Raw genomic sequence first — 13,834 nt, forward strand, 5'->3', positions numbered from 1 at the left:
TTATTTCATGGCACAATCCTTATTTCTGTTCACTCATAAATAAATCCAACTCTCTTCAGTGGGACTTACATCTGGGTAAGTTTGCATTGGATTGCCGCCTTATTTTTGTAAATCAATAACAAATGTTGTGGTGAATTTCTTCCTTAGTTATGGGTGTATTTTTAAAAATCTAGGCATTCCCATTCAACTGCCTTTCAGATTTTGGTTGTAAGATACTAAAACAATTTAAGTATCTAGAGCTTCCTTACCAAGCAGTCACTCTCTTTTGGACCAGTACACCCTGCTGCACACTGAGTATGACAACAATCACTAGGCAGGCTTCCTTTGCACCTTCCTGAGCACTGCTCAGCACAAGTGACCTTTGTTACTGAAAGGTAGAAAGGGGGGGGGGGAAGAGAGACAAATTTCAATAACATTGTTGGGACAATCATAGCATAAATGTAGGGACAAAAAATGAAACACATATTTAAGAAGCGACAGAGAACTCAAGTGAGTTCTCTGAACACCCAAAATGTCTAAATGATCAGACATTCTGGAAAGCAAGTGACCCCCCCCCCCCAACTCCGGCATAGATGACAAAAGGTGCACAAAGCAAAATACATAATTAGTGCATTTAGAGGGAAAACTGACTGAGTGGTGTGGAACCCACAATGGTTTTCAAATCCTGATGAAGTGGGAATCCCAGTTTGTCTTAAAATTAAGTGTTTCAATCATCATTAGAACATAAGAACAGCCCCACTGGATCAGGCCATAGGCCCATCTAGTCCAGCTTCCTGTATCTCACAGCAGCCCACCAAATGCCCCAGGGAGCACACCAGATAACAAGAGACCTCATCCTGGTGCCCTCCCTTGCATCTGGCATTCTGACACAACCCATTTCTAAAATCAGGAGGTTGCGCATACACATCATGGCTTGTACCCCGTAATGGATTTTTCCTCCAGAAACATGTCCAATCCCCTTTTAAAGGCGTCTAGGCTACACGCCAGCACCACATCCTGTGGCAAGGAGTTCCACAGACCGACCACGCGCTGAGTAAAGAAATATTTTCTTTTGTCTGTCCTAACCCGCCCAACACTCAATTTTAGTGGATGTCCCCTGGTTCTGGTATTATGTGAGAGTGTAAAGAGCATCTCCCTATCCACTCTGTCCATCCCCTGCATAATTTTGTATGTCTCAATCATGTCCCCCCTCAGGCGTCTCTTTTCTAGGCTGAAGAGGCCCAAACGCCATAGCCTTTCCTCATAAGGAAGGTGCTCCAGCCCCGAATCATCTTAGTCGCTCTCTTTTGCACCTTTTCCATTTCCACTATGTCTTTTTTGAGATGTGGCGACCAGAACTGGACACAATACTCCAGGTGTGGCCTTACCATAGATTTGTACAACGGCATTATAATACTAGCCGTTTTGTTCTCAATACCCTTCCTAATGATCCCAAGCATAGAATTGGCCTTCTTCACTGCCGCCGCACATTGGGTCGACACTTTCATCGACCTGTCCACCACCACCCCAAGATCTCTCTCCTGATCTGTCACAGACAGCTCAGAACCCATCAGCCTATATGTGAAGTTTTGATTTTTTGCCCCAATGTGCATGACTTTACACTTACTGACATTGAAGCGCATCTGCCATTTTGCTGCCCATTCTGCCAGTCATCAATGCTGTCATCAAGTCATCAATGCTGACTTTGCCTTTATGCAGTTAATATGGGGGAAGGCATTCATTCAAGGGCAGATAGAATCTGCAGGAAGTTAACTTATGGTCCACAACTGAAATCTTCTGCAGTTAAGATGGAGCCAGTACCAGCCACTCATTGATTGGAGCTGAAGTTGGGTCTGAGCCTCAAGCAGCAATTAATGCAGCCAAGATTCAAATCCAGCATACCAGATGTTGTGTGTATGATGTGTAACAAAACAAGCAGAATGTGTCCAGGGAAACTCTTGCTCTCATACTAGGAGGTCCTAATTGAACTATTACTATTCAATCATAAACATATTTTAAACACAAGGAAAAGTAATGCGTATATATATTGCACTTACTAGTCTGGCAGTTTTGTAGACCAGCACCCCAGCAGTGATCTGTTGTGCAATTCTCATGACACTTAGGACCTAAGAAAATAAAAGTAATGAAACATATATGTTTATAAATGTCTCTGAATGTAATCATTTCATAATATTTTTAAGGAAAATATTAACCAGACCTGGGCTACAGTCCTATACAAACGTATCTGAGAATAAGTCTCTCTGAACCAAATGAGACTTAATTCTGAGTAATATGCACAGTAGGATTGTTCAGAAAAAAACAAAACAAAAACATTCCCCCCCCCCCCAAGGGAATAATGATAAGGAAATTAAAGACTGGGCCTGGGTCTCATTATTAAGTGGAAATGGAAAACTTGAAAGGTCAGGAAGTTGTGCTGGATATGCAAGGTGATGGGAAGCCAGTAAAGGGATTTTAGGAAAGTGTTGAATAGTCTGAGCAAAGGGGGAAGTGAATGATTTTGGTACCAGAGGTGAGAGGACAGAGGTGCACGTGCTGCTGAAGGTAGAAGATAAAGCATGAATGAGAAGTTACACTGAGGCGGTAGAGCACAATAGGTAAGTCTTTTTTTTTCTCTAAGGTTTAATAATATTTAGTAATCATGAACTGGCAACTTGGAAGGAGCAAAGGAGAATGAACAATACAAAATAAAGAAGTTGCTACATGTCTTAAAACAAGCTTTAAGGTGCTTAAATCACAGCATCAGAAGTTGCCCCCAAATCCCCCTTGGGTAACGAGCATACCCAAGAAAAGCATAATGAGAGGTACAGCTGGTTAAATAATTTGTCATACATGCCTGTTGCTAATTGGATGAACTGGTAAAGGATTTTGAGCAATAATCATAAAACACAGTGAATTAGCAAACCACAAACACTTTGAACACATGTATCCACAAATTACGCTTGCCATAAATTGTCTGTTTCTTAGGCACAAAACTACACACACACACACACACACACACACACACACTCACTCACTCACTCTCTCTGCAAAAGTAAGAAACAAAAAAAATTAATTCTGATTCTACATTCACCCATTCTAGTGAACTAGATAGAACAGGGACAGAATGTTTTTGTTCCACTGTCTGGGAATTAGATTTTTGAAGCCATAATTCATAAGCTAATAGACTCACAGAAAAACTTAGTTCAGGGTTTTTTGGGCGGTAGTACAGATTTAAAGATGACAGTTTTCACAGTCTTGACCCAATATGGGACCACTGTAGGCTCAGGATGACTGGGCAACAAACCATGATGTAGTCAAATGACAGAACTACATTGTTCTTCCAGTTTAAGGTTTAATATTGATTAAAAAAATCTGTGCAACAAATGAGATGTGAATAGCCATTTTGGTTTGTCATCAAGCATATGCTTTGCAGAGAGCCAAGACAAACCCTGTTTCCCTGACAGTCTCCCTTATGTTACTCATTTAGAAATGCATGCCATTTGTATTCATGTCAGGGTATCCATGGATTCAGTTATTAGCAGATTGGATCCACGCTTCCCCCCACACATGCCCCCCTCTGGAGGTGAGGGGAGCTCTGTTCCCCTTACCTCTGGAGTAAGTTGTTGGTCAGTAACTCAATGCCCTCATAGTATCCTGAATTCCTTCAGTCTACAACAGAGGAGAATTAGGCATAAAATATCATAGGAAAGTATGAACGCATGGAGGCTGCACTGTTAGTCATCATGATATGCGAGACTGTAGAACATGTTTGCAGCTCAAATGGTGTGAAAGTTAAGATGGGTACCTTAGCTTACAATGTTCATGCTTTTTGGTGTATGAATGGATTTGTGAGCACCTTAACTTTTTTCTTAAATTGAAGGTTTTTGGACTCAGAAACAACATTTAAATATGCATTGTTTACTTAGGACTATTGTAGTTTCAGAAAATAGTTGAATTATAACCAGCAGACAGAACTTCAAAAGGCTTGGCTGATGTCCTACATATTCTATTCTTCAGTGCATACTTACATGCCGTATTGTTGTTTCTGAAATACCCAGAATTCTTTGCTGTTATATCAATGCCATCAAACCGCACAAAACCTCCATTAACGATGTCTTCCCACAGAACAGTATCCAAGTTGCACAGATGAGGGTTATTGCTGATTTTTACTCCTCCATTTAGGATTTCTATCAAAGGCAGATAGGACAAAGACACTGAGAACTGACATGGTTTGCTTTTCATCCTCTCTAAAGGGTGAGTGTTATAGCATGCTGATAATGGTGTTATAACAGTTGATTGCTCATAATGAAATACCAGTGACAGTGGAGAGCGGAGGCACTATACAAGTCAGCATGGTCTTGTGGACAGTACTGCATTTGAGTTAGGAAAACACAGGGTCACATACAAGTACAAATCTGTTGTGCTTCTGCATGAAGAAGTAAGTCACTGGTTGGGCTGAACCCATTTTCCATCTGTGAATGTAAAATTGGAGTAAAACTTGGTGCCTCTTAGGACTTTTGGGAAAAGTGATCTAATAAAAAAAAATGAAGAAACACTCAATAAACTGAACAGAGCTAGAGTTGTAGTACGGCCATCAAACCGAACTGTAAACCTAGAAGTCCCTGGTTCTAAAACTGCTCTTCTTCCATGAACATGGTAGGCATCTTTAAATAAGATGCCCCTGCCACCTCAGCATTCCATCTACAACAAGGATACCAGTGTTTCCATAAAGTTTTCTGAGCTAATCTTTGTGAAGTGCTATGAACAAACTAAGTAATAATTTGTGGGTTTAATTAACAGAAATGCTCATCTTTTGAGAAGTATAGTATTTTTTAAAATGTGCTAATCCTTCCGTATCTCGCCAATAGTCATAGGAAGCAGAGCAGCATCTGCTGGCTTAATTCTAAATTTTCAGGAAGACAGTCTAAAGAAGCACGTGTTCTGCTGAAGTTTCAAAAATTTGGGATCAAAAATGGGACATGGTACTGGTTTTTTTTTTTTTTTTGGCCCTGCCCACATCTTACCTGCTAAATGTGTCATTGGAAGCTCTTCAAGTCCCTTCATGTCATAGTAATTTAATAAAACAGCCAATGCAGCATTTTCAAAAAGAGTGTTTCCTCTGATTATCTGGAGATTCTCCAAAGGAATAGATTTCACTGAGTTTAGTGCTATGAGCACATAACCAGCCACCTCTTTTATGCTCTGGGGGGTAGAGAACAGAAGAATAGAAAATATTCAATTTCAAAAACCTTTATTAGGCATAAAAATAGAAAATATTATCCATTTTTCACACTGGGTGAGGAAGTCTTCAAAACATGTTAATGCCATAATATTCTCTCCTCTCCTGACCTTTTCCTTATAAAGCCATTTAAAAACTCAACAAAATAGGAAAGATTTAAACTTGGTACTTGTTTGGAATAACGCAGGAGCATTTGTGAGGACAAATTCCAGAAAAGTAACTGAAGTTAGTTTCTCCAAGCAAGTACAATAGTCAAAAATACATACAATGTGGTGGAAAGACCCCACTATTCCTAATTTGTTAGAATGAGGAATGGGGATTTTATTTTTCAGGTTAGAATTTCTTACCAGTTTATTGAGCCTGATTATTTAAAAACAAAAAAGGGCTCTTTAACATTTCCCTTGAATTTTTACAGGATTTGCTCCATAATTTTTTTTAAACCATGCTGTTGTCCCACTCAGCAAATAAAATACAGTTCAGTAAATAAAATACCACATTAAAAAAATTAAAACCACAAAATAACTGTTAATATAGGCCAAACCACCAAGAAAATGCAACAAGCAGAAGAACAGCCATCAATACCATTAAAATCATCAAAGATTAATACGCTGGCACTCTGAATTACGGATGGCTGCCTCAGCACTTTTGCAGAGGTGCTGTATGTGCTTTGGTGGTGCTTTCATGCAGGCATGGTAGTAGGAACTGGACGTTTCAATCTATATACATATCTATTTATGTACAGTAGGGGATTTGTGGTTTAACAAACATAGAGATGGTAAAAACTAATAAAAACGGAAGGTCATAGGAGGCAATCATCATCAACTGAAAAAGTCACAAAATCCTTTGCTGTAATAATGTAACATGTTCATCCTAACTCTCAATTAGAAAATCATGCTCTGAAGCCTGAATTTATGTAACCTGTCCCAAAAGTTTCATTGCAAAACAGTTACTTCCTTCCACTCTTTTCCAATGCTTGGGAACAAAAGTTATTTCAGCCATCCATAGCCTTGATTAAAAGATTCTAGAGTCAACTCAGCCTGAATTTTATCTTAAATCAATGCAGGCATATTTTCCATCTATTTCCAAAACAGGAATTCCTAAACCTACAATAAGTAGGAGCGTGTCTAATAGGTAGCAATTCCCAATAGATGCAATCTGTAAATTTAGCAGCCGTGGTGGGGAGCTTGACCCATGTCCACGCTAGTAGCCATTCTTTGCTCCAAGTGGAAAAGGGCAAAATTAAACATTTGAATGCACTTGGGAACATATCCCTGAATGGAACTGGAAAAAAACTACACAGGTCATACTAGGAAGAGTCTCCAAGTTGTCTTGCTATAATACTCATGGTTTCCAACTGCTACGTCCAAGGTCAAAAGAGAGGTGTGGAAAAGCAGCTTCTTGAATTAGCAAGAAGCCACTTGGCTGGCATGATGCTTTGGCCTGCCTCCAGCCTCTTCCTGCTTGACAGAACTACTTGCTGACCATGACTCCTTTCAGAGGCTACAATGAGCCTCACAAGCATTCCTCTTCTCTTCTTAGCCAGAGCAGCAGGATTCTTCCCACTAACCTTCAAGAAACTGAGGTCATAGCTGTGATTCACATGGGTGATCTCCAGATTGCCGAGCACAACCTCACAGCCTTCATACATCCTCTTCAGGCTGTTGTAGTGTTCCTCTATGCTTGCAAGCTGCGTCAGCTTGTTGTTGGTTCCTTGACATACTGCAGAGAGTGGGGCAAAAGGAAAAATGCATGACATACGGCACACTAAATGACGAAAGCTATATTTCTAGATTGTGTGGCTATCGCCCAGATTTTCAGCACCAGGCTAGTAGCCTGGGGAGTGGTGGCATAGAAATCTTCTAAATGAATGAATGAATAAATTTTTAAAGATGACTGAGAATCCAACAAAATGTCAATGCAATATCTCTCTTTGAAAGTCCTCTTCTAACTTTGAGAACGTTAACTGTGTAAAGACTAACATTTCATCCCATCTTTTTCTTCTACAGAACACAGGAAAGAACAAAGAGGTGCAAGTTAGTGCTTATGAGAAATAGTACCTGCAGGCAGTTACAATATGCACCATCAAGCTGAAGAAGGCATTTGACCAACTGTACTAAGAGAAGCAAACAGAGGCACGTAACACTGGATCACAACCAATATCACTCCCACAATTCTTGCATACTTCCAAATAGTCACAACTGTTCTATTCTTTTTCTCCTTTGAAGCACGATGTGTGGATATGAAATACATCAGTTCTGAATTTGCTCTTTTTTGATCAATTGAATTGTGTTTGCAACTGCTCCAACACTATCAACCAAAATTGTGGGATCCAGAATTAGAGTTTTCCCTTTCCCAGCCCCTGGTGAATTTAATTTTCTTGGGTTAACATAACATTAACTAACATAAAATTTGGCATGTCTCCCTGCCATGTCTCCACTGAGATGGCTTTGGCTTGGAACCGAAAATGTACTTCAAGAGACCCAAATTTGCATTTTCACTGGGGAAAAGACAAATAACTCTACAATATGAACAATTGAAGTTATACAGGCCTATGGTTGACTAATAGAAAAAAATTAGTACGTGTCTTACATTCTATTGTTACTTATCTGGCAAAGCCAGAATGACAAAAATATAATAATAATGAATGCTGCTATTTTTAATCTATTTTTAAAATTGCAGTTAACGTTCTTCAGTGTGAAATGTAATTTGTATATGACCTGTCTAAATCTTCAAAGCACTTATTCTATAAAAAGGTAAAATTACTGATTCCTCCAAGCATGTCTAGGTTATTTTTATGCCACTAAAATTAAACCAAGGCTCCTTGCCATGCCACCAGAAATAGCAGAAACCAAACAATATATAATCACTGTCAGGTACACAGGTCCAAGTGCTGAAAATCTTCCATGACTTGCAGGGCAGTAAATACAGTCAGTTCTCTTTAAATGCAAATTCACTATCTGTGAGGGGCAGAATTGCCACCAGCATCTTGTTATCTGTGACTCTGTTCTCATTATCTGCTAGTACTGTGCCAGTGCCTCATCAAATGGGCACTGATGGAGAATTGGCAGACACATTTGTGTCCACTTCCATACTGGTTCCATCATCTTGGGGACTCCCTGAACATTCACAACCTTGGAGATGATCAGAGGTTGATCTGATCGAGGTCTCTGGAAGGCTACCTGAGGGCTTTTAAGAGGCTGGGGCAAGCGAAGGGAAAGAGCCAAGAGACAAATGGAGGAGGAGGACGACGACGTGTGAAGCAACCCCCTCTGCACCTCTCAACTCAGAGGCCTTGTTGTTGTGCCAGCAACCTTCAGTGAGTTGAGTGATAGCCAGCACAGAGGAGGAAACATCAGATGTTGGAGATATTCTATCACCCAGTCCTGTAGACTTTAAGTTATGATTCAGGTTCATAAAGTTCATAGAGTGTATGGTGAAGAGGGTCCCCTGGAATCTAACCCCATTTTCCCCATAGGCTCAATGATTCAGTATCTGCTATTTGGTATCCATTAGGTTTTCCAGTAATCTAACTTTAGCGGATAATGAGAATTGACTGTACCTACAAAAACTGGTGGCAGAAGAGAGACCATGCAGAGCATGAACCTAACATCTTGCCTCAATAACAAGTTGCCCAGAAAGAGGAAATATAGCAGATATACTGGAGCTAGCTAGTAGCATTCTTTGAAATGCCTGCAGTTTCCTCCACTAGTAGTCCCAGAGGTTCAAGGAAGTTAGGAACTAACACAGTACACAGAAGGCTCAAGCTACTGGCACATGGACATTCTACTCAGAGCAACTTCATTCACTTTACTTTGGGCACTATCCTATCCAACTTTTCAGTGCTGATGCAGCCATGCCAATGGGGCATGCACTGAATCCTGTGGTGGTAGGGGCAGTCATGAAGGCCTCCTCAAGGCAAGGGAATGTTTGTTTCCTTACCTTGGGGCTGAATTGTGGCTGCCTTTTTGCTGGACAATTGGACAGGATTGGGCCTTTTGTAAAGTAAACTGAAGGAGTAAGGCGATAGAGGACTTGGTTGAATATACAGATAGGAGCTTAATATCTGCAGGGGATTTGTTCTCGGACCCCCCCATGGATACCAAAAATTGTGAATAATCAAATCTGTGATATTCACCCCTTAAGTCCTCTGAAGGGGACCAGAGTTGTGCTCTGGTCACCTCTGAAGGGCCTTCTGAAGCCTGCAAAACTCACGCATGTCCAAGAGACCCGTGTTGAGCCAGACCCACAGATGCACAATCCGTGGATCCGGAGGCCACCTGTACTATACATCACAATTCTGGAAATGACTGTGGTTTTGGGTGGGTGGGTGGTTTTATGAAGGAATAAAATGAATCTAGAATTCACTGGCATAGTGATACATTCAAAAACTGTATTCAATGGAATAGAACATGGAAACGAAGTCTACATAAATCTATTTTTACACACAGTTCAAAAATGTTGTATTTTCTTTTAGATTTCTATTCTATTTGATGAACCAGGCTGATCGAGGAGACTACATAAAGTCTCTAACATCTGTTACAATTCTGGACTATTTTTATTTCAAGCTTGTTTTAGCTTGAATTAAATTTTGCATTGTCTCACTTTCTTCAAAACACTTCTCAGTTTAGGAAACAGGAATGGCATGCATAACGCTTTTTTGGTGGGTGCCACAATGGCCTGGTAATTGAAGTTTAATAATTAATTGGCTTATTATACAACTCCTTCTGAAGAGCTGTCTTGGGACAATTGTAAAGTTTGAAAACTATTACCCCTTGATAGATCTGAACCAACTGCGCATCTAAAGTTAAAGTTCTAAACATAATCTTGGAAGCAAATAAGTATGGGAAATTATTCATTTATTTCACAGATCACATTATGGAAATTCTACCTGTTCCAGTGAAACAGGAAAATGGGATTGTATTCTCAATTTTTTAGTGATGTTGGGGCATGGGGCAAGATAGGAACTATGTGGGACAGACTCTTTTTAGGCAGTACTAAGCTTGAAGAATCTCACTGTAAAATAATATTTTGAAAGCTTCAAGTTAACTGTAGCCATGGGAAAACGAAAAACATCAGGTTCGTCCACTCATACTAGTGTGCAGCTTTGAACTGACAAGGGACAAACTAACTGAGAAATAACAAATGTCTTTGCTGTTTCTGTGATTACATGACTTTCACATGCAAGGCCACAAAGATACTGTCTGATTTTGGCTCATAGCATAGGGCTTTGGGGATTCCTGCTGCCAAAAATAAACAACTACATTCCTAGTTGGTAGTTGGATTGAAGGCAGTATCAGAAGAGGAAGAAAAAAGGAAAGAGTTTTGTGAGATAACAGAAATCCATGCCATAAGATACTACTACTCACAGCCATTTCTGTGTGGCACAGTGAACCTCAGGTATAATTTTATGATTTGTGTTGTGAAGGAAAAACGTTTCAAAAAATTCCAGCTACACCAAGCTTAATACATGCATTATGGTTACTAATTATTGACTTTGGGGAGGTATTTTTTATGCATTCTACAACTGAGTTTGCTAGTCTCTATCAAAATCTTGCATTTATAATATATAACACATATGTTATCCCAGTCCATTGATGTGGGTTTTTTGTTTACATGCATGAATTGAGATGACTTTGTACAATTTTGCTAAATGTTATTAGCCATGTGGCATTTGTAATGGAGTCTTTCATTTTAATGTTGTACCAGCTCAACATAATAAAAAAGATTGCTTAACAATTTCATACTTAACTAAAATATCACAGATACTTTATAAGCTCTTGTTCTTCCAATCCAGTTTTTTTTATTACAAATACGCTCCAGGTCTAGATTAATACCCAAGGAGAATCATATCTAAGCTGCTTTACTCGGTTTTAAACCTTCATTTATCTTGTCTCTGGATATTCTAGAAATCTGGTCTTGGCATTCTTACATTTTTGCCAGCTGCATCCAAGTTAGGAAAAGAAGAAGAAATAGAACAGGAAATAGAACAGGAAAGTGGATCACACATAAATACACAGACACAGAGAGAAAAGTCAGGAGATGAAAGGCAAATATAAAGCAAACATGTAAAACAGAAATTGTTTTGATAGTTGTACACTAGCTGGGAAACCCAGCATTCCTGTGCAAATAGGTACCAAGGAATTGTGCAGTCTCCTAGACACTTTATTTACATCAAGTTATGAATCACATACATTCTGAGCGCTCTCTCTCTCTCACTTGTTACTTTCAATGTATTTGCCTCAAAGCTTAAAAAGAGCTCCTCAAGTTGTTCGCATATGGTGAAAAAGTTGCTCTGCCCCCAACCACTGCTCAAGAAGGTAGTTCTGGTATGGCGCCATCCAGAGTTGAAAGTGCCATTTTACATAAGGGTCATTTAAAAAAAAAAGTAAGAGACAACAAACAGACAGAAAACACGGGAATGCATTCACGTTTGATTGCTTCTGAGACAGAACTATCAATGATGGTGAAATATTTAGAGCCTCCCAAGACAAGCCCTCCCCCCAGTCTTGTTTCTCCTCTAAATTTTCATGGGCTGCCACTTTCATACTTCAATATATATTACTATAGAGCAGGGGTGTCCAAAGTTTTTGGCAGGAAGGCCACATCATCTCTCTGACACTGTGTTGGGGGCTGGGAAAAAAGAATTAATTTACATTTAAAATTTGAATAAATTTACATAAGTTTACATAAATGTATTAAAGATGAACTTATATGAATGAATGAAGGTCTTGCAATAGCTCAAGGCCTATAAAAGGCCTTGCATAAAGCAAGGCTGGCCATTCCTTTGCTGCCGCTACTGCATCACAGACATGAAACAACAAGCAGTGGAGGGAGCCCTCGTCCCACGGCTCACATGAGAGGTCAAACAGCAGCCCTCACACTGAGAGCAGTTGCATCGGGCCAGTATGCGCTCCAAAAAATCTCCGGAGGGCCAGAGGCTCATTGGAGACTGGGGGCTCCCTGAGCACTGAGAGGCCTTGAGGGCCACAAGTGGCCACAGGGCTGAGGTTTGGGCACCCCTGCTACAGAGAAGCAGAAGGAAATACATGCATAGGACTCAGCACTACCTAGCAGCAGTGGACCTCCCCAGCCCCGCACCCAGGCATGCGATAGTACCCCCCCGCGGGCTGTCACCATCCCCCCACAAAAAGCCACCCCCCACTCATTTGAGGCTCACAGAGCCTTGCGCAACCTCCACCCACATCGGGGAAGCCTCTCTGAGGTTCCCCGATGCTATAAACTGTGCTTCTGGAAAACTGGAAGCATAGCTTCTGTTCCCATCGGGAGCCTCAGAGAAGCTTCTACAGGGTCCTAGGGGCTCACGTCCAGGGCCTTTGCCCCATCGGACCTTATGGGAGGTCTGCATCTGCTACCTAGTGATCCCAGAAGAAGATATATAGGCTGATGGTGCTATGGAATTTAAGGGGGCTGACAAAGCAAAAAAGGGGCCTCATTAGAATTTGTTAAGCCAAAAGGGTGAAGCCAAGTTGCCATGCCAAGGAGGGGCCAAAGAATTGCACCATCTGTTCTTTTTACCTAGGAAATCAATGTAGCCTCTTTCAAAGCATCTAGTTCTACAACACAAGATGCTGCATTAGAAATTCCAGTCATCCTGTTGAAAAGAAATTGCCTATAAAAACTAGTCTGCTTCTGTGCTTTTCCCTCCCTTGCCAGAAGACATCTCTGAAAACATGAGAAGCATATTTTACTTCTACAGCCGTTTTCATGTGCTCACATGAAAGCTTAATAAAAAAATTTTTTTATCCAATGCTGCACCTGCCTATTGTATCCTGCTAGCATTTATTATACAAAAAAGATTGGGCAGCTTTCATTCTTCCTCCAGAGCAAGGATCTCTTCCTCCAGGGCAAGCAACGATGGATGCTACTTACTATGAAGACAAAACGTTAGCCAATCGATACAGCAATTTTGAAAGCAAAGCTTAGGAGTTTATTTTGTACTCCACTGTTTTATTTTCAAATTCTCCTTTAAATTATTTTGCAAGCGTTTAGTAGAAAGAAAGCCTAGAAAATTGTTATCAAAAAAGAAAAAAGCATATTGGGGAACAGGAAGAACACATAAGCCAGTAGGAGTAGTTTTATACTATTTCTCTCTACTTTACAATTTATGTAATCAGTTTCACTTGTGGCTGTGAAATGACTCCACTGAAGCCAGAAATTATTTCATAGTGACTCTGAAAAATTGCGTTTTATTGAGAAAGGCAGAATTACGAGGGTTACTCTGAATGTAAGTACCGCTTGGCTGTTAAAAAAAAAGACTTAAGGAAAACAATTTAATACTACTCAGAAGTTAAATGCCATGGCCACACTACTTCTCCATGCACTCTCCATTTGAACAGAGGCAACTGTCATGTCCTGGGACAAGTTTCTTTCTCCCCTCCATGAAGACCATTCTAGCTGGTAACCCCTTCTGAAGGTCGCTCTGTGTGTGTGTGCGTGCACACCTCCCAGGTGATTGTCGTCCTTTAAGGTCCTTCCTTTAAGGTCTTAGAACACAGTGGCCAAACATACAGTGGCCAAACATACAAAGTTTGTTTGGCGAGTGCGCTGTTTGGGCAATTTGAGAAGTAACCTCTGTAAGAAAACTTTCTCCAACAA

General features: G+C 40.3%; 1 protein-coding gene across 1 annotated transcript in view; it reads right to left on the reverse strand.

Moving 5' to 3' along the window:
- EGFR (epidermal growth factor receptor) overlaps positions 1-13,834 on the reverse strand; it is a 174,564-nt gene that overhangs the window by 56,998 nt on the left and 103,732 nt on the right. Inside the window, exons 2-6 of the mRNA XM_066629113.1 lie at positions 6,786-6,937; positions 5,004-5,181; positions 4,008-4,166; positions 2,037-2,105; positions 249-367 (exon numbers count right to left, since the gene is read on the reverse strand). Coding sequence (XP_066485210.1) covers positions 249-367; positions 2,037-2,105; positions 4,008-4,166; positions 5,004-5,181; positions 6,786-6,937 — 677 coding nt within the window. The remainder of the gene's footprint in view (positions 1-248; positions 368-2,036; positions 2,106-4,007; positions 4,167-5,003; positions 5,182-6,785; positions 6,938-13,834) is intronic.

The sequence above is a fragment of the Tiliqua scincoides genome, chromosome 5, assembly GCF_035046505.1.
Source record: "Tiliqua scincoides isolate rTilSci1 chromosome 5, rTilSci1.hap2, whole genome shotgun sequence".
In the NCBI taxonomy this organism is placed as follows: Eukaryota; Metazoa; Chordata; class Lepidosauria; order Squamata; family Scincidae; genus Tiliqua; species Tiliqua scincoides.